The 24,086-nt window shown below is 44.2% G+C and overlaps 1 protein-coding gene across 16 annotated transcripts in view; it reads right to left on the bottom strand.

Moving 5' to 3' along the window:
• The window catches only part of LOC146361470 (CLIP-associating protein 1-A-like), a 52,884-nt gene that overhangs the window by 9,397 nt on the left and 19,401 nt on the right, over positions 1 to 24,086 (bottom strand). For 3 of the 16 annotated variants that reach the window (XM_084920964.1, XM_084920953.1, XM_084920969.1), the window contains 25 exons: positions 17,685 to 17,825; positions 17,471 to 17,547; positions 17,272 to 17,364; positions 17,037 to 17,182; positions 16,780 to 16,915; positions 16,366 to 16,436; positions 15,587 to 15,646; positions 14,223 to 14,300; positions 13,935 to 14,102; positions 12,691 to 12,737; positions 12,219 to 12,422; positions 11,570 to 11,596; positions 9,337 to 9,432; positions 8,912 to 9,106; positions 8,401 to 8,505; positions 8,124 to 8,180; positions 6,776 to 6,873; positions 6,620 to 6,649; positions 6,045 to 6,292; positions 5,251 to 5,314; positions 4,686 to 4,849; positions 4,070 to 4,292; positions 3,795 to 3,890; positions 1,027 to 1,179; positions 433 to 539 (listed from right to left, as the gene is read on the bottom strand). In XM_084920964.1, coding sequence (XP_084777090.1) covers positions 433 to 539; positions 1,027 to 1,179; positions 3,795 to 3,890; positions 4,070 to 4,292; positions 4,686 to 4,849; positions 5,251 to 5,314; positions 6,045 to 6,292; positions 6,620 to 6,649; positions 6,776 to 6,873; positions 8,124 to 8,180; positions 8,401 to 8,505; positions 8,912 to 9,106; positions 9,337 to 9,432; positions 11,570 to 11,596; positions 12,219 to 12,422; positions 12,691 to 12,737; positions 13,935 to 14,102; positions 14,223 to 14,300; positions 15,587 to 15,646; positions 16,366 to 16,436; positions 16,780 to 16,915; positions 17,037 to 17,182; positions 17,272 to 17,364; positions 17,471 to 17,547; positions 17,685 to 17,825 — 2,884 coding nt within the window. The remainder of the gene's footprint in view (positions 1 to 432; positions 540 to 1,026; positions 1,180 to 3,794; positions 3,891 to 4,069; positions 4,293 to 4,685; positions 4,850 to 5,250; positions 5,315 to 6,044; positions 6,293 to 6,619; positions 6,650 to 6,775; positions 6,874 to 8,123; positions 8,181 to 8,400; positions 8,506 to 8,911; positions 9,107 to 9,336; positions 9,433 to 11,569; positions 11,597 to 12,218; positions 12,423 to 12,690; positions 12,738 to 13,934; positions 14,103 to 14,222; positions 14,301 to 15,586; positions 15,647 to 16,365; positions 16,437 to 16,779; positions 16,916 to 17,036; positions 17,183 to 17,271; positions 17,365 to 17,470; positions 17,548 to 17,684; positions 17,826 to 24,086) is intronic. The other 13 variants (XM_084920967.1, XM_084920963.1, XM_084920956.1 and 10 more) reach the window with 12 other exon arrangements.

The following is a 24,086-nucleotide window of genomic DNA, read 5'->3' on the forward strand; positions in this document are numbered from 1 at the left end:
AAACCTGCTGATTGGCTGAGAGGAGAAAACGTCTAAAATCACACGAAGCTTCAGGAAGAGACGCACGGAGCCGAACATGAGCCTAAAATTCTGACGTTCATTTAAAACAAAGCATCAAACTGCAAGTTTAGACTTTGAGCTTTGGCTCTGATTTTGAGCTCTTCAATGGCTCGACAGTGGAGTGGTCAACATCTAAACTCTGTGGTGACCCCTCAGTGCAGCTTTACACTCCTCTGTTAACGAGCGAACAAAGAGAAGACACGGGGAAATACGCCTGCTGCGTTATAACCTGAGCTTCAAAATAAAAGTCTGGATGATGGCGGAAATGAAGGATGAACTGCTGAAGCCAGAATTTTATCGGTGTGGATAAAATTATACACAGGAAACGTGGTTTGAATTTTTGGTGTGGCGATGGCGGGGCCGTTTCTGTACCTGGGGGAAAGGCCGCCGTGGGAGCAGTTGGTGGGGGAGGTCAGCGGGCTGCTGCGGCTGCTGGGCTGTCGCAGGGGCGTCCGACCTGCTGAGTTACTGGGAGACGCCTGCGGATCCATGAAACACAAGTGTCTGGATTTAATGTGAGAACATTTGGAAAGCCACAGCTGTGATGATGTAAGGATAAGAGGAACAGCACACATACAGAAACTACTATATTTATCTTTATTTATATTTATATGTTTGTGCATCTATACAACACAAACAACAAAAAAAGCCTAAAACTCATCTTTAAAATGATTATTTTGTCTAATCAATAATCTTAAAGTCAATTACAAACATCTACAGTCATGTGACATATTTATTGTTTGAGTTAAAGTCCTAAAGTGTGTTACGATATTAGTTATCAAGGTCAGGCTACGATGATTTATCAATATATTCTGGTATGGATCAATAAATACAGGAATAAGACCTCCTGGAAATAAAATCTTAAAAAAAAAAACATCCTGAAAGAATGTTGTTTAAATGAATCTGAATGCAAACATCTCCATATTTGAGCCTCTGTGTGTGTGTGTGTGTGTGTGTGTGTGTTACCATGCTGATGCCGCTGTTGGCACTGGTGTTCCTCAGGTGGTTGTGCAGCAGCTTTGTTGTCCCGTCCTGGAAGGTTTTGGGCAGAGCACCCAGCAGCATGGTGAACTCTGGAGTGTTCAGCTCAAAGAGGGCGATCAACACCACCTGGGCCGCCTGCACACACACAAAGAAAACATGTTACACATCACTTTACTGACATTTAATGACTGTCACTGCACTGATTTTGGCACTGAACATGAAGAAAAGCTTTTGCTCTGTTATAAAAGACAGCCAGAAGTAAATTAACCTGTTTGAAATAAAACAAAATATTGTTTTGCAGCATTTTAGTGCAACAGTCAGCCGCACTGAAGCACCATGCAGATGTGAATGATACCAGATAATGCTGTAGTTCAAAATAAAAGCTTCCTGTTAGTCACAGGAATTTTACATGATGCTTTAGTTTCACTTTTTCCAAAATAAAAGCATCTAGCTATTTATTGCATGACGCTTAGGCTACGTTCACACTGCAGGCGAAAGCGAAACTTTTTTGACCCTATGCGACACATATCCAATCATGGCATGACAGTGTGAACAGCACAAATCCGATATTTTCAAATCCGACCTGGGTCACTTTCGTGTGTGGTACTGAATCCGATACATATCTGATGTTTTAGAAAGCGACTGCTGTTTGAATGACCATGTTGCATTAAATCCGTCTTTTATGTCACTGACACAAGACAGACGCCAATTATCAGCGCCCAATAAGACATCGCGAACACTTCCTGGCCATCCCGTGTAGATGTTAGTGAAACTGTTGGGAAGACAACGTTGGAGAAATGTGAATATTTTATTTGTACTGTATAATCTGCAGATTCTGACAGAAATCTGCAACTATCCTTTGAAGCACCGCTCCTCTCTAAAACAGCAATAAGGATCATTATTAGGCCATATGTAAATAACAAAATAACTTTATAACTTAAAACAATACTGTTTGGTCTGAGTCTAAACAGAGCGCGTTGTGTGTGACGTCGTCTTTTGCGCATGCGGGCCGCTTTGAGGGTTCACACTAGAGCGCATTTGCTGTCACATTTTATTTGCAGTGTGAACAAGCAGACAAAAAAAATCAGATTTGATCAAAAAATCGGAATTGAGCATTAAGACCTGCAGTGTGAACGTAGCCTTAGATACTTCAGTGTTGTGGGACTTTTAAAGTAAAAGTCCCCAGTTAATTTTAGAAAATTAACAGGATGTTCAGACCTTCAGAATAAAAGCCTTCAATTTCATGCACAAGTTTATCAGCATGCTTTAATGCCCAGACCTTTTTTTGTTTTTAAGTAAACCTGTTTACCTCCAACCTTTCAACAGTTAGTAACAGACAAAGTCCAGCAGTAACAAAAACCGTATCACAATTTCTCCACAAATTAAGACAGAGTGCTTTCAAAGATTAAATCCTCCCACAGAGAAATCAACTCTAGTAAACATGGCTTCAGCCGTGTTCACTTATTATAACCCTAGCTTCCACTTTAAAGTGGACCTATTGTGCACCATATTTTAATTCTGGGCTTTGCATGATTTACAGTTCAAAATATTCTTTGTTTATTTTATTCTAGTTTGTCCACAATTAAGCCAGCTTTTTTCTGATTGGCTGCCCTTTGCAAACTCAAGGTTTGAACAGCAGGTGGGTGGAGCTTCTGTGACAAAAAAACAAAACAAAAACTGAGAGTTTGGAGCAATTTGACCTTTTGTTAAGTGCCAGGATTTATACATCGGGGAAACCAAACAACCTCTGGCAAAGCTGATGGCACAACACAGAAGAGCTACCTCATCAGGCCAGGACTCTGCAATCTAGTCACACCTACAGGCCAGTGGACACTCTTTCAAGGATGAGGATGTACACATCCTGGACAGGGAGGAACGCTGGTTTGAGCGAGGAGTCAAGGAGGCCATTAACGTGAAAAGGGAAAGACCATCTCTGAATCGAGGAGGGGGCCTAAGGGTACATCTGTCACCATCTTACAATGCTGTGATTGCAGCCATTCCCCAACTCTCTGTGAATGGTACTCATGGTCAGTGGTCTTTGATCAATGGTCATGAGAATTTGCATAATTACGATTAAGGAACTGACCTCCCAGCCCATTGTTCCTTCAGTGGGCTGGTTTCAGTCATTATGCAAATGTGCTGTTTATAAGATTGGGGAAACCTGCAGTCAGCTGAGACTGAAGTCACTTGGATGAGTGATGAAATGTTTCTCCCACAAAACGCTACGTCCAGATGAACAGAATCAACTTTTGGACAAAGACTGCGATTCTCTGAAACTTTGACCATTTTAATTGGAAGAGGAAAAAATATAACACGAAAAATAAAAGTAATAGTTCTGTTAACATGCAGAATGTCAATTGAACTTGTTAAGCAAAAGCTAAAGGAAGCATTTATCACTCAGTTTCCTTTCAAATGATTCGAATGTTTCATGTTTTACTGTAAAGGTTAAAGGTCAGACTCATGCCTGATAATAAGAGAAACATCATAATGGTCGGCAGAGTTAGTCTTAAAGCTGCACTCGGCTGCAGCATCTCATGCACACACCTCAGGTACACGGATACCTCTCCACCTTTTTCACTGTTTGCCAGCAGTTAGTGCTGAAAAGCATTCACAGAACCCGCTCACACTCTCAGGTTAATGTCCTCTGTACGCGGGCCTGAACAAACACGCTCACAGCAGCTTCCCGCTTCTTTGTGACCGGGTTAGACGAGGTTATTCACGCTGCGCATGCTCACTGGTAGAGGATCTACCTGCTTGCACCTCTCCTCCAGGTTGCCCTCCCCGGGCAGAGAGGCCACGGTGCTGGTTCGGCCTGAGAAATCCTCCCCCGCCCAGTTATGAAGGGTCTAAGGGTGAGGTGGGTGGAGGGAGGACCATTAAGGGGGAAAAATTTAAGACATGAAACAAAACAAAAAAACAGAACAAAACAACTGAAAATTAAAAAAAATGAAACATTTAGAGGAATTTAAAGGGATGAAAAGGGGGGAGTGTTTTAAGGAAGACGGAGGCTGACATGCCCTCCTACCTTGCGGACATCGGAGCTCTTGGGCTCGGTGGTCCAGGTGATGATGCGGGAAACGGCGAGGCGTGTCTCGCTGGAGTTGACAAAGTCGGCCGGGTCCATCTGCCTGGCCAGAGCCTCGATGTAGCGCAGGATGGCCACCTTCACCTTCAGGTTGGGGGTCTGCGTCTGATCCACGATGAAGCGCATCAGGATGTTGAACTGCTGCTCGTATGGGAAGGACTCCCTGCATGGAGGCGGGAAGGAGGAGAGAAAAACATCGTCAGAACACGAGATGAAGTTACACCCTCTTTTCTATTGACAACAGCTGCTCTTGCTTCAGTGAGTTCACACAACATACTTTATATTATATTACCACATATTCTAAAGTAATTAAACTTTTTAAAAAAATATTTAGTGCAAAATATCTCCTGTGCTCCACCTGCAGTACCAAATTAAATAACAGGATCACTTTCCCCTTTACTAAAACTGTGACTCGTTGCTCTTTTGTGTTATTTCCTGCACAGAGGAAAGTCCCATTAATTACTTTAAATCCAGTTTGGTTGATTGGAGTTTAATTTGCTGCAGGATAGAAGCATACAGGACTTTTCTTTAATGATGAAAAGGTTTCAGTCTTAACCTCGTGACATCCAGAGCCTTCTGGACTTTGGCCTGGACAGAGCCCAGCAGGTCGGCGCCCATCTTCTTCAGCAGCTGTGTGAGCAGGACGAAGAGCCAGTCCAACAGGTCGTCCCTGTGCAGCACGATGAAGTCCACCAGAGTCTCCAGGAACATGCTGAAGACCTGTCACAGAGTCAGGGGTGATGATGAGGAGATGTTTGAGTGTTTGTCTGCACATGTTGGTCTGAGACGAGTACACACGCAGTGAAATATGACAGCAGACAGTTCTCATGTGAGTGAGAGCAAACACTTACTCTCTGGTGTTTGTTAGAGTCCGCAGCAGCGAGGAGGCATGCAACAAGAAAACACACACTGTTAGTTTGTCCTGCTGTTAGTGACGACACGAGAGCAGTGAAATCAGCCACGACGCTCACGTCCCAGCTTCAGAGTCACAACAAACTCCCAGGTTTACCCCCTCCGGCTCTCACTGTCCCCTCTCTCTCCACAGAAAGTGTGAACTGCTGCTTTCTGACGTCGGCTTTCACTTTTAATAAGAGTACGTGTGAACCATGCTGCCGTCTCACCTTGCTGTGAGGGTCCGCAAACATCCTGGTGAAGATCTCACAAAGCCTCTTCAGCTCCACACGACTGAAACAACAGGCACGGTTATTTTGTTGTCCTTGTTGCCAACAGAAAGCTTTTATGTGCAGACAGAGTAAAGAAACAGGAGACATTACAGTTCTTTACTTTACTGTAGCTTCATTAGATAAACTCGACTTTGGGAGGAAGAGAAAATAGTGAGGTGAGACGCACACTCATTTTCTCATATCCTTTTTTGTTTGTCTGTTTGTTTGTTTGTTTTAAACCAGAGGAGTCGCCCCCTTGCATAAATAAAAAAAGACCAGGGGTCATGAGAAACTTGTATCTAGTGATGGGTGTGGCTTTTTAGACTCAGAATACACGTCCATCACTATATACAGTGTATAGCTACAACAAAGCAAGTGGCTGGAGATCATCTCCTGAACCGCACACAGTGCATTTCCAGTAGCTGAAACAGATCTGAACAGAAGTAAGAGTGTGCTGAAAACACAGCCTCTGGATCTCAGCCTGGACTGACCACTAAAATCTCTCTGCTTTAACCTTTCTGCTGATTGTCAGCATCAAGGTACAAGCTTGATTAGAAGTCTACAAAGACTACAAGGTTACAAGGTTTCTTTTATTAAACCCTTCTTTAACAAAACTCCTGACATTAAACTCATAACCCAGCATGTTTCCTTACGATTAAACCTTATCCACCGCCCCTTTACCTCAACCAAAAGTCCTCAAACCTGCAGAGGTGGAGCTTTTCAGACCCGTTTTCCACCGTTGGCACACCCACCTGAGCATCCTCTGGCTCTTGAGCAGGTTCTGCAGTCCCAGCAGTCCCTCCTTCCTCTCGGACCAGTTGGCGCTGGCACAGTGGTTCAGCACCTCCGCCACGTCCTCCGTCTGACGCAGGTAGTGCGGCGCCACGCCGCCGTTACGTGAGCTGTAGGAGCGCTCAGAGCAGGCGCTGGAGGCGTCGCTGTTGGCGTCGTCGTCTGAGTACATCCCCGGCGACTCGAACCGCCGCCTCACTGGCCTCCGCTACATCAGAGAGGAGATGAGAGAGGCTAAGTGTAAAGACGAGACTTCACAGGGTAAATGTACAGCTGTCAGAAGAAGTAGCATGCAGCTACACAGGCAGACTCATGGATGCTTCTGGTGTCATCGCATGAGATGGATGAGGTTACTTTGGGGGTTTTTCCCCCTCTCTTGTGAGTCCATATCAACATGCTGCTTTTAATGGAGCGATAAGCAACTTTTACCAAGCTAAAACAACTTGAAATAAAGCAAATCACTGCATCCATGTTTAAAACGTGAAAGTCAGTGTGCACAGCTCATGCTCTGCATGCAGTGACAGGTGAGATCTACCTGTACCTTACTCCTCGAGTCTCCTAAGAGCTGAAATGTACACAGTCCAGAGAGAAAGAGCAGAGAGGGCATTAACACAGAGCTGAAAGAGCTGCGACAACATCTTTGATTCACATTTGTATTCACATTAAGGCAAAAACAGTTTTCTGTTCTCACCAGAGCATCGGCGACCGCAGCCTCGACTTCGGTGCCCGTGTTGAGGATCCTCATGGCATTGACTGAGGCAGAGAGCCGAGCCTGATGGGACAGCCGGTCTGATGGGAGGAGGTCAGAGGAGGAGAAGCAGTTTGATTACAGAGGCTTTAAAATCCACAGGCACGCCTCAATATTAAACAGAAACATCTCCTTCATGTAGAACTGATGATCAATAACAGTGACGTGAGTCTTGGTCCCGTTTTTGTGAATTCAGACAATTTAATGAGCTCAAATTACATGAGAAGAATTTGTGTTATTTACCTGTGCAGGTTGCAATTTTTTAAGTAACTGCTTTAAACCAGACCAAACCCACAGTGATGAGCAGAGAGGCTGTTTGAATGTAATATGATATAACACAAGTCCAGATCTGAGCAGCGAACAGCCTGTTTAATCAACTCAAACACAAAGAAATGCAAAACACAAGCAGAGCTCCAGAAGTAAAACCCAGAAGCGCTTGCTAAAAAATGTGAAAAATAACAAACTCCATAAACTGCATGAGAGAAATAAACTTCATGATGCTCTGCAAAAAAAAAAACACCAAACTGAAGGAGAAGCAAAACTTTATCTTCAGTATTTACAAGCGTGAACTCCTGTTTCCTGTAGCCGTTTCATAGCAACAGGTAGGGGTGTAACGATTCGCCTGATCCATAGTCAGGTTAATTACAAAACATACGGGCAAGTATTTGTTTTATCACAGGCATGATCAGCTGATAATGAATTAAGTATTCCCAGTTTTCTCTTTACTTGAAGCATCTTTAGCTTTCACCATGCTAACAGCCCACCAACAGCCCAACTCATAATGATGAGTTTAATAAACAAAAACGAGGAACTTTGTTAGAGAATCTTGACTGTTTTTGTGAGTATGTTGTACTCTGGCACAGAGTATTCCACCTTAAAGCTGCACCAGCTTATATTTATCTGACAGATTTACCGGGTGGAGGCAGGAGACTGCCGACGTTTGCACCCTGATTCAGAACCGTTACACCCCTGGTAGCGATAAACATGACAAAGGCAGCTATGACTGTAAGGACCAGGCCAGACTGGTTTAGTACCGCCCCCTGTAGGTGAATGAGATGTACTGCTTTACATGCACCAGAGTGGGAAACTTCACTTAAGCATCTTTAAGGTTTATCTGTGGCTGGAGGCTACATCTGATTGCTCTGTAAAGGTTTCCAATATCTGACTGATTATTGATTACTTCCCACTCTGACCACAGGAGGCAGAGTCGACTTTGGCCATGCAGGGTGAGGCAGGAAGCTTTGAGCCGCTTTTGTTTTCGTTATCTGTTTAAATCTGCTCCACTGGTCACCTGAGTAGCACTCTGCAGAGGACAGGGCGCTGGTGGAACGGGAGTGACGGCGGGACGCTGAAGGAGGACGCAAAGTTAAGGAGAGACCAGGAGTGAGGATGTTATTTTACAGAGGAACTTAAAAGACAACAATTAGCTGCACTTTAAAGGATTACCAGCAGACACAACCTGGACAATTAGACAGAGAGCATGCAGATAAAAAAGCAGGAAAAGTAAGGATTTAGTCAGACAGACGTCTGAGATTGTCTCAGCCTTCAGTCTTTGATACCATACTCACCCAGGGGGGAGAAGCCCCGCGCCGGGCTGGTGTCGCGGCTGCTCTCGCGACTGGTTTCGCGGCTGCAGCCCTGACTCATGCTCGGTCGAGGGATGCGACTCCGGGCTGCAGAGGCGGACACACAGACAGACAGAGAGCGGTGCAGGGAGGAGAGGTTAGGCAGACATGACACACCTGAAGCTCAGCAGAGACGGTTAGTGAGTCAGGCAGGAGAGCGAGACAGAGACAAAGAGGGGGGAGGCAGCAGGTGTTAGCATCAGGAAGAGGAACCAGGAAGATCTTTCGCCTCCAGTCGAGCGTGCAGGTCGACTCACATACAAGGAGTCCGATCTGCCAATTCTGACCGGCTTTACTGTTTCAGACAGCATCATATTTATACCAAGTTCTCAGATTTTTACTTTCAGTAATTCTTTTTCCACTTTTCAACTTGAACTCCTTCACAAATGCTCCCAAACCTGTGTTTTAAAAAAAAGGCTTTCATTTTTAAATGTGTCTGTCTTCCCTCCCATACCCGTGCCTGATCTGGTGGGGCTGGTCTCTCGGCTGCAGCCCTGGCTGCGGTGACCTCGAGGTCGGCTCTTGTCGGTCAGGCTGGTGGAGGTGCTACCCGTGGCGGCGGCGGTGGCACCGGTGCCCATGGTGGGCCTGGGGATCCGGCCATAGGTGGAGCTCAGCAGCCGCCCGGGAGAGCCTGACCGACTCCCAGCTGAAACACAGGAAGACATATTTCGGTGAACCAGTTCATATGTCTGTCACACCTTTGTTTAGGTTTCCAAATAAGTGCTAAGATTAGAAAAGTATGAAAAATAGTTACAAATCCATTTTTTAGTCACAGAAATGTTATTTAAGAAAAACCTTTACATTTTCTCTATATATTTGAACAGACTGATATCTAAATTTGATCTATATCACTAAAAAAGCAGCAGAGTTACTCACGCTGGGACTGAGAGACGACTTTCCCTCGACTCCGGCCCCGTGTGTCTGTCACTGACGGACCGTTTCCTGAGCTTGTCCTCCTTGTTCGCACTCGACCTGCAGAGGCAGAGACGCAGGAAGACAAAAGCTCAAACACACTGAAGTCTTAAGACTGCTGTGACACTTCCTACATGTGTGCTTCATGCAGAAACAGAGGGACTGAGACTGAAGGGAGGAAAACCATACAGATCATCCTGAAGACCAGAGAAACACAGAGTCTGTCATCCATGAACACGAGCTTTAAATCCATAAAGACAGCGGACGGTAACATTAAAGGTGTTTTTGTGGGTAGCAGGGGTCACATAACAAGCGTTTATTGGTCACTGAGAACAAATTGTTTCTCTAATGTCTTAGCTGCCAGATTCAAATGTGGAGACAGAAACAGATGGAGGAGATATAAAGACGCCACAACATTTACAGACTCGGAGAGGAATCTGTGCCTCATGCAGACGTGCTTGGAAGTCTCAACACGTCACCAACAACCTTTCATTCCGGGTTAACGAGCTGTAATGTGAGTGAACTGGTGCAAAGACTCAGGAACAATTACGTTATAAAGTTCACAGTAAAGGAGAGACACGTATACACACACATAGTAAATACAGCTGGCGTTGGTTGGGAGTCCTGCCTAACTCCATCTGGGTCACATGTCTTACATTTGGGTCCACTCAGTGCCCCATCACCTCCTCCTCTCCTACATTAGGAGCTCTGTGTGTCTATAGGCTGCTTCTGTTTGATTCGTCTGCCTGATCAAATACGAGCAGAGACACATGACTGACTGCAGTCCTGCTTTTGTACATGTCTGTAGATGCAAGTGTGTCCTCTGCTTCCAGGAATCACTAGAAAGTCTGAGCAGCTGCTTCATGCACTGCAGAGAAAGCTTTTTTCCCCTAATCTGTGGATACAAACATCCTGAGCTCTGAAATAGAACAACGAAGGCCATGTCATAACAGCTGCACAAGCCAAGAAGTGGAAGAAAACAGAAAGCAGGACAGTTTTTCATGGTCTCCATGTTCGCTGATGGGCAGGTGTTACAGCCAGACGAGTGTCAGAGCCTGGGTGACAGAGACGGGGTGATAAAGCATCCACCAGTGCCCTCAGCAGGTCGGCACTGCTTCTGCTTTGGAGGCACAGCGAGGATCAGGAGACTCTTTTGTGTGTTTTTTTCCTGTTGTCTTTTCAAGTATACATCAATCACAACCTGTGCCCGGGAAGCCTTCAGCCACAGTGTGCATCTGCGTCACAGCCAGCGATGAAGTGCTTTCTTCATCAGTAACTACGCCCGTCTCTCTGTTCGCTTTCTGTCAACACAGAGACTGTGGAAGTTTAACATTGGCCGAGGCCACAGAGACGCACATTTGTGAAGTCTTCCAAAAAAAGGCAGCACGAAAATATCTGTAAGTCAGTTACTCACAGGCTGAAAGGTTAATGTGAACAGTAAAAGGAGCCACAACTGCACGTAAAGCTCAAACGATGGCTACAGTGAAGAGTTTTAGGTTTATTTGTTTTCACAAAGAAGTGAATTCAGCCTGCTCTGCAGCTGAGGGCTGAGTTAAAGGAGCCACAACAGCCACAACATCACAGGCTGTTCCTCTTATTTCTGACAGATCTGACACCACCATGCAGGGATGTGAATTACAGGATGAAACCCTACCGACACCAGCACAGGAAGGTATTTTGTTTACTGACCACATGGAGAGCAGTTCAAGCCTCCACGTACTGACAGCCAGAGCGGGACTTCAGAGTCAGTGAAGTCTGAGCTGTTTGCAGGCCGACTAACAGAGGACTAACACTGCACTTCTCAGGACAGGAAACGTTGATTTTTTTCATTCTGATGCTTTACATTTATCTACATGTCAAAACTACAGCTGAGGAGCAGAATCAGTTATTTACACAATCAGCTGACTCTGTTCTCAAGCAAGGAAAAACTGCATGTGATCGTAAAACAACTTCAGACTCAAAGCAGAAGCTACGGCGGGGAAAATCTCGTGCTGCTCACAGGTTTCTTTGTAACTCTGTCATCATATTTGTCTTTGTAACCGCACAGGTTGGTAGTTTTCCAGGTGTGTGTGTGCGCGTGTGTGTGAAGCTGGAGTAAACCATGCACAGACAGTCCATGCACTGACATTTCCATTACAGATGACCACCATTACAGAACTGATGGAGGTAAAACACCGACCACACCCACACAGCTTACCGTCTGCGTTAACAGACCACGGACCGTCTGACAAGCGAGCGAGCCCGGGAGAAACACAACAGGGTTTAGGGTCAACAGGTTAGGCTTTAGAGGGGCGGAGGAGGGGTGGTGGTGGGAGGGGGGGGCATACACAGCAAATTTGATTTGGATGCTTATCATCAGATCAGATCAACCTGAGACAAATGCATGAACGGCCCACACCAATTTATTTATTTGAGATTGATTCAGTAATCGTATTATCAGCCAACATGACAGTTATATAATGAAAAAATAGAAATAGCATCTTGATCCTGATCATAAGACCTGCTGCCTGAAAGACATCAAATTATATAAAAAGCAGCAGAATCTGAAGGTGAATAAATGCAATTATTCAAAGTATTTGTTTGGGTTTCATTAGCACCAAACAGCAGATGGTGATTTTTTTACTACAAACTGTTATTTTAGTTTTTGTTGTGGGAACTTTTGAGCCATCTTTTTGTTTTTTGTTTTTATAAAGTGTGCTCTGTGATTTTGCATAAATCGGCCTGTGCTCGTGGTCGTGCTTTTAGGTTAAATACGTTGCTATAAGTGGAGCTGCTGGTCCAGTTTGCAGCTAGAAGCAACAGCAGAGTGTGGAGCAGGATAACTGCAACGTGAGCGGCTGTCTCACCCAGTGAAGCGTAGGATCCAGGAGGCAGCGCCGAGGCAGAGCTGAAGGGCGAGGCCGACGACGGCACAGTGGAGGGTACGGCAGGCATCCTCGTGCGGGCGGTGGCGCTGGCCGCGGCGTTTACGTCCACGTCGCTGCGGGAGCGCTGGAGTGAGCCGGGGGAGGAGGCGGCAGCCGGCATCCTGGAGGTGTGGGCGGGTTTGGCTGGAGAAGGACAGATAAAGTCAAACTGTTTAACGGCAAATCAACTTGATCAGAGGCAGATCAGATTAGATCACCTCTGGTGCCTTTTTTGCTTTAATAAATCGAATTTTCTTGCATTTAGGTGATAACAGAGCTTTTATTGAGGAACACACACTAGACAAATACGTGCTCCTCTTAAAGCTCAAAGAAAACATGACAGGAGATCATCTGCTGCATGCAGATTTAGGTTTTTCTAAATGAACAGAAAAGCCAAACAAACAGTCCTTACATCGGGCTGAGCTGCTCCCAACAGTGCTTTTTGCAGACAGAGGTCGACTGTGGAAGAAGCGAAAGAGAGAAGCTTGTTGAGAACAGCAAACAAATGGTAAGTGTGAGATATCAACTGTCACAAAATCATTCAAGACTTCCCCCAAAAATCTGCCAGTGCTGCTCCTTTGTGTCAAAACAAAAACCCTTTGACATGAGACTGAAACACTGATTGACCTGCACTTACAGCGCTGTGGAAAAGTATTCACTGTTTTCCTGATTTCTTTTTTTGAAACTAATAACTGCTTGTTCCACCGTTGGCAGCAAGAACTGCAAACAAGTGTTTGTGATAGCTGACAATGAGTCTTTCACATCACTGTGGAGGAATTCTGGCCCTCCACTGAATTGTTTTAATTCAGACACATTGGAGGGTTTTCCAGCATGAACAGCCCGTTTAAGGCCAAAACATTTCAATCGGATTTAAGTCCAGAGTTCGACTCGGCCACTTCTTCAGTGTATGAATTGATTACTTTTTCACACAGGGCGAGGTAGGTTGGATACATTTTACTTTAATAAATGAAATCATCATTTAAAAACTGCATTTTGTACGTATTCAAATGTGTGACAGAATACCATACTGTAATATCACAATCCCACCTCATCAGCAGGACGGCTTAGTTACATTAGTTACACTCTCTGCTGCTGTAAATCACATCTTTTAAAAAAAAGACCATATGTGACAAACAGCTCATCCGCGGCGCACACACATCAACACAGCTGCTTTTTATTAGACGTGGACGGCACAAAGATCAATGAGGCCCTGAATATGTTAATGAGACAGGAGTCAAGTGACAGAGAGGAAAGAGACGGGAGCAAGAAAGTGATCTGCAAAGGCAGAAATTCATTCGAAGCGAATGAGCGGGCTGGTGTGGCAGCAGCACTACTGTATGTGACTACAGGACAAGTTTAAGCTTAAACAGCTTAATGCAGTCATTTCTATTCAGTCTATGACAGCAAACAGATCAATAATCAGTCCAGGAGCAGAAAACTACACATAGATTAGATGTTTCCATTATTTCTACATTAAAGATATGTTATTGGGTGAGAACTAGTCTTCCATCCTTGTGTTTTCCTTTTTGTGAGAAGATAAAGAGATGCGAGTTAGTCAAAAAACTAGATGAAGGGCCACAAAGACTAAAACCTTTTCTCCCTTTATGACTTTAATCAATAAACTGATCAATCGGGGAGGAGGAGAGGAAGTCTCACTTGAGGCTCTCCTGAGAAGAGGAGGAGGAGCGGTCAGAGGCGGGCAGCGACATCAGACTGTCTCCGCTCCTCAGGTGAGCCTGCAGAGCTTTCTGATAGGACGACTCCAGGCCCTGGAACAGCTGCTCCGCCTCCCGGCTGAAGTGACTGTGGAAGCTCCAGTAACACCTGCAACATCAAGCCAGAGGGCCACAAACCTCCATTAGGGCACAGGCTGATAAACATTCTGCTTTTATGTCCTTTTCCTTTGTTTCTGTAGGTTTAAGGTACGAGTGCGCTCAGACTTACTTTCTGGCCACAGAGCGAGCCTCAGCGTCTGCATCATGGATCCCTTTCTTTATAGTCTCCATTAAAACTGTGCCGTGCCTGCAGGTGGAGGAGAACAGGAAAACTGTTCGTGTACCTGCTTTCATTGAGAGGCAAACAATGCTTGAACATGCGCGTGTTTATTTGTGTGCTGATTTCTTTTCTCCATCCTCAGTGTTCCTTGTTGTTAAGATGTGTTTTGTACATACATACATATATGGTGTCGACAATACCCAAAGCCTTTCAGGCTGAAAATAAGCAGGTTTAGGGACACATGGTTAGCTAAATGAAACGTTTATAAAACTTTAGGGTTTTGCCACCCTAAAACCTTTAAAGTTTGATCTAGGATATTTTATTAATATTTATTATTTTATCAGCTTAATGACTGTTACAGCTGCTTTAGCTTTGCTGCCACTTTTGCGTCCCACTGAGATCACTGTGGCTCAAAGTTTCAGTGGCGTTAGCATTAAGTACAGTCAGTGAAGATAAAAACAGGCCAAACTACTCCGTCATTCAGCATGGTCAAACTCAACCACCATGCATGCAGCACTATCTCACAGCTGTAATGACAGGAAGAGTCACAGCCTGCACACGTCCCAGCATTAACTGCAGCAGTGACCTTTAAACTGCCATCTGCTGTGCAGTCTACACTCCATCAGCTCTGCTGGCACTTTAGTCTCTTACAGCTCTATTAATCAATATTTAGGGATGTTGCTCAGTTTGTGCTGAATGTGCAACAGGAGGCAGTTGCCTAGAGAACTTTACCAAATAATTTAAATCTGATGGAAAAAGTAAAGCGATCACAGCTTGTTTTTAATAACAAAACCTAAAGAAAGGTACTGAGGTTCAAATCAAAGACCTAATTTTCTCAAATTAAAACATTTTAGTCCTTTCTCTTAGTAAAACTGATTTGTAGCTCAATGACTCAGATCCGCACACAGACAGCCTCTGACTGAGTGATCGATGAGAACCAGAGCGCTCCCCTGACACTGAGGGGTCAGCTCGGGTTTCTCCCTGGCGGCGGCGGCTGCAGGAAGCAGCCGGGTGGAAACACAAAGAGCTTTTTGGTGGCAGACAGAGATCCCCCGGCATTGCCATGGAAACCGCTGAGACAGACCTTGACCCGGCCGGTGTCGCATTTCCTCACAAGGTAGCATGTAGCGCTCCGAGTGTCCCACAAATCACTGTCACTGCTATTGTTTTGTGTTTACTGCATGGCTCTCTGCGTATTCCACAGTTTACACACAGTTAGTGCTGAAGGCACGCCTCAAATACTACTAACCATTAATCCAACTAAAACTGTGAACCCCTGCCATCAGCTGACCCACTGTTCTATTTTTCCTCACCTCTCCAGACAGCTCGTCTGCCATTCCTGCAGCAGCAGGTCCAAGAACTCGAAGCAGCGCCTGCAAACAGGAAGAAAGCAATCAAATTATTTTTGAAATAATCATGAATATTAAAATCTAAATCAATGTAAAAATGAAGCAAGAAAGAAATACATAAAAATATTATAAAACAAATAAATATAAATGAAATTGAAATATATATAAAATAAAGCTAAATTAGAAAAAATATTAGAGTGAAATAAAAGAAAAAAAAAGTTGATAAATTCACATTTAAAAATGTAAACAAATATTAATAAAAATATATGAAAATATAACATAAACACATGAATATAAATGTAATAAAAAAGCTTAATTAAAAGAAAATACTGGGATGAAATTAAAACAAGAAATGAGGAAATAATAATAATAAAACATGTTTATAATTAAGAAAATAAATAAGTATTAGAATAATATAATTTACATAATACAGACATGTATAAAAACGACTACTTATAAAATAAAAAAGAAATCACATATGTATGAAAACAAAAGCAAAATATAGAAAACACAAAAATAAAGGAAAAAACTAAAAACACAATGCTACATATACAAATAAAAGAAATTAAACAAAGACAACATGAATTAATGATAAATATAAACATATAATTATAATAATAAAAACTATAATAAAACAAACTGAACTCAAAGGAGAAACTGGAAAAAAATAAAACCACACTAAAATATTATGAAACAATTATAAAGACAAAAACGATCAAAGAGAAAATGTGAGTGTGTCTCACCTTCGCACAGCCACAGATTTGGAGGTACAGTTGCTGGTGATGATGGGGATGAGGCGTGGGTAGTGTGTGTGCTGTTGAGAAAAAGGCAGAAGGAACTCTCTTAATTTACTTCAGACAGACAAGCTCCTGCATTTGAATTCATTTAAAAAGAAATTTGTTCCATCTGACAACAGTCAAGTCTTTTCTTCTGGACATGAAATGTGATTTGCAGGATCAAATTTTCCGTGAAATCCATCCTGTTATGACATCAAGCTAACATTGTTATGTCTGGAGAACATGTTCAGATCAGATAGAGCAGCTAAGTCAAACCATGCATGGATTTAACAGATTTAAAGTTAAACTTTTTCTTCCTTAAATGTCATAGTCAGTGATCAGCATCGAAACCGCTTGCAGCCTCTGCTTTATCGCACGTACTCGGAGGATGAGACGGATGGCGGCCACGCCGGACGTGGCCATGACTTTGGCACTGTTGGGGACCAGGTTGAGGAGTGTTGGCATGATGGCCTCTGCTGCGTGATCGAACCGGTTGCCGAGCACTGACGACAGGTGTCTGATGGATGGAGAGGAAGACAGATGGATTCATTTCAGCTGTGCACTAATAACAGGCAGGAGGAGACGATCAGCCTGGTTTTATTTTCCTTTTCTTTTATCTTGTGAGCCATGTGCCTTACCCCAGAGTGATGCAGGCCTCCCTCACCACCTGAGATCGCAGGTCCTTGGCAGACAGCTTGAACGCCGCCTCCATGAGACGCAGCTGCTGCAGGAAGCCGTCGAACTCAGGTGCACCGGCCAGTAGCAGCGAACGCACTTTCTTCAGCTGGTGGAGCACAAAAAAAGTACAGTACACACACACCTTCACTGATATTTCAAACTGAGGTGAGGGCCAAGGTCAGGACATGTTCTTACAGCTGCCACTCTCAGCTCCCAGTCCCGCTTGTCGTCCGACAGTACGTCACGAATCTTCGTCATGGCTTCCTCCACCTCCCTGTTAGAGTAGATCTGATGGAGGAGAGAGAGAGGAGAAGGTCCACACACAAGCAGGAGTCTTACTCCCTGCAGATGGAGATGGTCAGCAGCTTGAAGTACATGTCACATATGTACTAACCTGCACTGTGGGAACATCTTCAAACGCCTGGATGAAGTCCTCCTCATCCACGGCTCCAGCACTGGACCCGTCCCTCCCTGCAGAAAACACAGCAGAAAGAATTACAGATCCACAAAACGCACCTGGATTTTGCCCATCTTACATAAAAAACTGTCATCTTATTTTTTTTTACATCCTCATGAATAAATTTGGGTGGAGATGTGGTGGTTCTGACCTGCAGACTTGCTGCTGGAGGCAGAGGCAGGGCGTCGAAATGAACCCATGCTCACCGCCTTCCTCCCGGACAGCGAGGTTCCTTTGGACGAGGACGAGGAGCGGCCGCCGTCCACCGAGTCATCGTCCTCGAAGTTCTTGTCTTTTGGGGAGGAAGAAAAGAGAGGGACAGTCATGTGACTGAACAACAAAGTTCTCACAAAGAAAAACGCCACTGCCGAGCATCCAAACAATGCGGCGCAGCAGGAGGACTCTGACATTTCTGCGATTGGACTTCAGCTGACGCAGAGGGCATAACTCGCATTCCTGTAACACCGAATTAGCGAGCTGGTAATGGCGAGGAGGGCAGCAGGTCAGAGACACAATGCCCTGACAATAAAGACAACAATTAGCCCTGTGTTCCCAGCCAGAGCGACCACAGGAGGACCGACTCACATCCTCAGGGCAACCATCTGAAAACTGACTACATTTATCCTCCACACGCTCAGATTTTATGATTATTATAAACAAATAAAAGCTTTGCTTCATCAGAGAGTCACACTGATGGTTTCCCTTATCTCCCCTGCTTGATACTGACACATTATCGCATACAAATGATCATTTATGAGACAATCCGCTGGTTTCAGACTCTCCAATGTGAATATTTGTTGCTGTCATACATCATTATAGATATGATAAATGGACACGGGTCATACTGAGTATTTTTATTACTTATCTTTAACAAACAAATGTTTTAGTCCAGCTAGTTACACACTGCTGTAATGCCAAATATATATTTAATTAATGATGTCAGTGTATGTACACATAAACCCACTGAGCCTCAAAGTTCTTTACGTGCTCAGTTTTTTTCTGCTCTCGGATCTGTATGATGCCACTGAGCAACAACATGAGACTGATCCCAAAAAAAGAAGCATATATCCCTAATTATACAGACACCTACCTGCTGTTTACAAGGCCCCGTTTTGAAAGTAAAAAACGTTAGAGGAGGAGCTAAAGCATGACAGCCCAGTATAAGACAAGTATGGATTATTTTGAATTGTGAATCATGCAAAGCTACGGTAGCATAGTAAATGAATACACTAATAAAATAATTTGTTGCCCTTTAGAAACAGGAAACAATCATTCAGAGTAAAATGCAGCTGAAATATATATTATCAAAATTAATCATTAAGGGAAATGTGTTTGGTATAAACTGAATATATGCTAAATAGTACATTTCATTTGATCAGATTCCACTAAATTAAATATTTTACATTGTACTTTTAAACAAAACTTACATGTAATCTAATTACTAATTAAAACCAGTTTTCTGAGAGTAAAGATTGTGGATGTGGAAATGAGCAGAGCACATAGCGATGTCTTTGTCTTCTCTTCCTGTCATGTAAAACAAACAGGCAACAAATCCTCACAATTCAGGGGCCAGATCTGGAGAATATCCAGCAAACCATCTGTTTCACCTCTAATCATTATAAATATAATCTATTACATTTGAACTGATCAGTAATTGAACCAAAATACAGCAACAAGAAGCAGCTGAAAGAGGCCCAGCCCTGTGCAGATGTCTCCTGCGGTGGACGCCAGAGCGCCACGTGAGCCCCCCTCAGCACAGGAATCTGCCAGGCCAGCAATCAATCCTTTTTCATTATTTAGAGTTTCAACACACACATGCACACACAAACACACACAGAGCAGCAGGGAGCTGAGCCAACACATCAGTCATGTGACATCAGGTTGGAGGTCTTCCTCACAGCATAACACACTGTGAGTGTGTGTGAGGGAAAAACACAGCCTCACCTGTCATCTCAAGTTCAGCACGCTAACACAAACATAGCGCGACACCGAGAGAGGACCAGGACGGTGACGAACATGTTAGCACCAGATGAAAATCCACCCACAGCAACTCTGAAACTACAGCTACTAACAGCGTGACATAAGAAGATGTTTGGACGGCGCTTTGCTTTCTGTCGATCGATGAATTTAATCTTATCACGGCTTCTCTGAGAGGGGTATCATCATCACCAGCGTGATGTCCTACTGTTAAAAAGCCTTGTAAAAGCCTCGGGTGATGTTTCATAAGGAAAAAAGAAAAGCCTGCGTCGGTAAAGCTACTTTCTGATCAACAATCTGTTTTCACATGTTCAAGGATCCAGTTGCAGGTCGGACATTAGCCGGTCTTTGACCTGCTTGCTCCTAATTACAGGAGTCTTTTCTTTTCACTTTAAACATCACGGCTTTGACTCAGAGAGGGTCATCTGTTAACAAAACTCTGGAGGAGACATATGCCGACATATGTCAGCAAAGATAATGACTCGAGTGTGAGGTTAAAAGGGCTTAGGTACAGAATAAAGAAAGCACTTGTATGAGCGTGTGGGTGAATGAGGCTTATTGTAAGCAAGTACTATAAGTGCTTAATCTGAGTAGAAGATGACTGTAAAAGTACCAGTCCATTCAAACTCAACACAGGCACAGGCTCTTAAAACACACAGACGATTTCCAGCAGTGAGAATGTGTCTGAGGCAGAATATTTCCTGCTTAGACATGAAAATAAAAGATTGTTACCAAACGGTACAGAAAAGACGACAATTTCAGTGCATCAGTCCAAACATCCACCTGGCTAACAGTGAACCACTGAGGTTACATTTTAGCCACAACCTAAAGAAGCACAGCTTTGAATCAAGCCTCATAATTCTTCAGTTCTAACCTCTGCCTGTGGGTATGCCTGTTAAGTAAAGGAACAGACGTGACCATAAACATAAGAGTAAACAGGCCCTCGGTGGATTTCAGAGCTTACTTACTGTACTTGTGTGAGGATTCTTAAAAATGCCAGAGACAAAGAAAACGAGGTGACAACAGCCCTCAAAGTGCACCACAGACATAATTTACAGAATCAGAGGAGGACGGGCGACAGAATGAAGCCTTTCACATCAGATTTAACCTTCACTGCTGAGTTTTTATCAGCTCGTCCTTCCACTCTGATCACACACAAGTAGATTAAAAGTTTCAGTGTTTACTCATCACACTTGCTCCTGCAGCTTCCTGACCTGAACCCTAACACACATCACTTCCTATGCATTGTCCACACAACAATCCAGCAGAGAGCAGGCCAGGAAAAGACAAAATCCTGCTGTGTTTACGATCGAGACCAGGCGCACGCGTTCCCCCTGGATTCACAGCTGTACCCGCACCGCACCTTCATCACCGATCACGGCTGCGAATCGATATCAATATTTGATTTAGTCCAGAGGAAGAGGAGCTTACAGGAGCAGATCCGCCTGCAGACCAGTTTCCTCAGCATGCCGGCAGACAGACGGGCAGACAGACAGACAGTCAGGTGGTCCTCCGCTCCTCTGTGCTCCTCACATCTTTTCCTCCAGCTGTGGAGAGAAAAGAGGGGAGGGAGAAGCCGAGCCTCCCCCCTCTCTCCTGTCAGGGAGCATGTGCTTCCAAACGCTTTTCCTCTGCGTCTTCGTCCTCTAATCCAAACACGCTCGCAGTGAGGACAGAGGATGGAGGAAGAGGAAGAGAGGGGATACAGAGGAGTGATAGAGGCGGGAGGGGAGGAGGGGAGGGGAGGAGCAGACCAATGGGAGGAGGAGAGGAGGAGATGGGAGGGGTCGCTTAGGGGACAAACCCCTGCGGTTTCTGGAGCGGAGGCGGTGCTGGTGGGCGGCGCTAGAGATGAGGGACAGCTACGGAGCCGTGATGACTCAGGAAAGAGGGAGGAGGGTGGGAGGGTCGGTCTCTACAGGAAGCCGGTCCCCTGTCGGCGTTAACGTCAGGCGTGGAACCTCCACCAAGGTTCCTCCGTCAGCCCACAGCAGCAGCAGCAGCTTTATCTCAGCAAGGTCACTGCAGCTCCACACGTGTGAGAAACTTCACTGTTAGCACTGAGGTGGAGCAGGGGGAGGCTGAGAGATGTCACAGAGTCTGTGTGTAAAATAACAGTTTCTAGCGTATGTCATCTGATCTGGACGAGACCCAACGCTGTTTTTAGGTTATACAGATTTATTGATATTATAATTGACTTATTATTATATTAGTGTTCTGACAGGAGCTGAGTACCGTAACTGTAGTACAACATAGCTTTACTTTTTAAATCTCACACTATGCCCACTATACACGAAATCTTGTGACATAAAGTAAAATATGAGGATCAGATTAATCTGAGAAAGCGTGACTGAAGGCCTGAAGGAGGAGCCAATAAACTTATGTGCGATTAGAACTCGGCCATCAGTGTGAAATGAATTTTGATGAAGTCGCATTAAAGGTGGACCTAAAATTAACTGCGCATAGAAATAATGATAAACCATCAGGTTCTTATTACGAAATAATAATAAAAAGAGAAATTCTTCACATGTTGTTGTTGAAAGGCCCATTTTGTTTCACTTCACAAATCTGTGTGATATCATATTCCTCTTTTAGGTTTTGTTGCGCTATTTTGTTCAAGCATTTGGCAAGAAGGGAAAATCCTCCTCACATTCCTGCTCAGATGTGACTGACAGAGCTGATCCTGTCCACTCATGACAGCTCTCGTGATTCCACAGCTCTCTGTTGTGACCGTTTGTCACAGAGAGCTGCTGAGGAGGGCAGGAAGTCAGACAGAGGAACGGCATAGAGCATCTGGTCTTTTTTCAAAATAAAAGACACCATGAAAAATACGTTTGCTTCTGAAGTTCTCTCAGTGCGATCTGAAGCTGCGAGAAGCACCCAGTTAACCCAGCACCATCACAGTGATGTAAGAGTTGGTTTTTCTTTAAGTCACCAAACAACACTGCTGGTCTGCACGGATGATGCTTTGAGCCCTGATTGCACAAACTGTAACGCCATCAAAGCATCACAATCATTCATAATCATGTCTGAGGAGAGCCTGACCTGCTGCGGTCTTCATCTCTGAGCTAACGTATCATACATAGACCAATACTGACCGACCTGCCCGCCCCCTCGTGCCTCCAGACCTGCCACTGCTTCGTCCACCACTTTACACAGGTAGCATGACAGGCTAAACAACATCCAAGCCAGCCACATGGCTCACATGTGCAAAGACGACAAAAGTGAGCAGAAAATGTCAATTAAAGTCTCCAATATATGGCCATCGCTCCATTTCTTCTTCAGTTCAACTTTTCAGCCAATCAGCATTCAATCAACTCATAGATTCATCAACACGGGAGTACACGCTGTTGGCTTTGAATCATTTAAATTTCAACAATCCCTCTGTCTCAATCACAAAACAGACAACAACACGGTGCTACAAACTACAAACATGGCGCTTAAAACCCTACATTACCCAGGCTCAGCACAAGGTTCATTTTCTTTTAGAAAGTAGATGAAAGAAGATGTCTCTTTTACAAACCTATAAGCCGAGCTCTGATTGGCTCATGGGTTTTCCTCCCAGAGACAACAGCAATCAATAAATAAACACCAACTGTTTCAACTGCTATGCTGATCAAAGATTCAGAGGTTTAGGACCGATAATCAAATTTAACACGTCGTTTTAAAGAGACCGAGCGTGTCTCAGAGTGACTTCAGTTGACTGTTAAATGCACCCTCTGAATGCAAGCAGAGCACCTCCACCTTTAACCCCTCAGGAGAAAACACACAGACACTCCCCCTGCTGTCACCGTCAACTTCATTTATATTCATCAGCATAACCTTGAAGGTCAGACAGCAGGAACTGCTCAGTCTGGTTTAAACAGTTTTCCGATCAAAGGAGATACTCGTGCACATTATATGTCAGAAAGATGCTCTGCTTCCACAAGATGGCACAGTTACCACACTTTATGTCTTTATGCTGACAGTTAGAGCCATAACACATTTCCTTTCACATCCTCGTTCTTCTAGTACGCGGGCAGGGAAACAGGAAGACAGCGCGGACATGCAGAAGGTCAAGAATAAAAATAACAAAATATCAGTTCTTCAAATAATTAAAACAGTTTAAAGAATCATTTCCTGCATTTCTTACTCTATCTTCTTCTTGCACTGTTGTCTTGTTTTTGCTTCATTTTTGAAATATCTAACAATCTCAGCGGCCTATAAATAAATGAACTGCCTCAACAAGTCTTCATTCATATAAATCTGTCCCTTCACGCTTTTTCACAGTGATGCAAAACAATAAGCCCTCAGTATCACTACATGCACATCCTGAATGTTTGCTTAAGAAACACCATCTTGAGTTTAAACAGAGTAAACAAAAACGCTCAGAGGATGGACACAGGATGAAAAAAAGCACCAACACATAGTTCTTTACACACAGAGCAGCTCTGAGATGTGTCTAGAGTATCAGTCGGACTGATGACTCCCAAGGGTTTAATGCAAACTGCTCCACTGAGAGTAGGAGGACAGTTTAGATGGATGAACACTGGTGACAAAGTGTTTTCTCAGTAAAGAGATCTCTGTTAGCGTCCCA

This window comes from Perissodus microlepis, chromosome 23 (assembly GCF_051167445.1).
Source record: "Perissodus microlepis isolate ML-2025 ecotype Zambia chromosome 23, ASM5116744v1, whole genome shotgun sequence".
In the NCBI taxonomy this organism is placed as follows: domain Eukaryota; kingdom Metazoa; phylum Chordata; class Actinopteri; order Cichliformes; family Cichlidae; genus Perissodus; species Perissodus microlepis.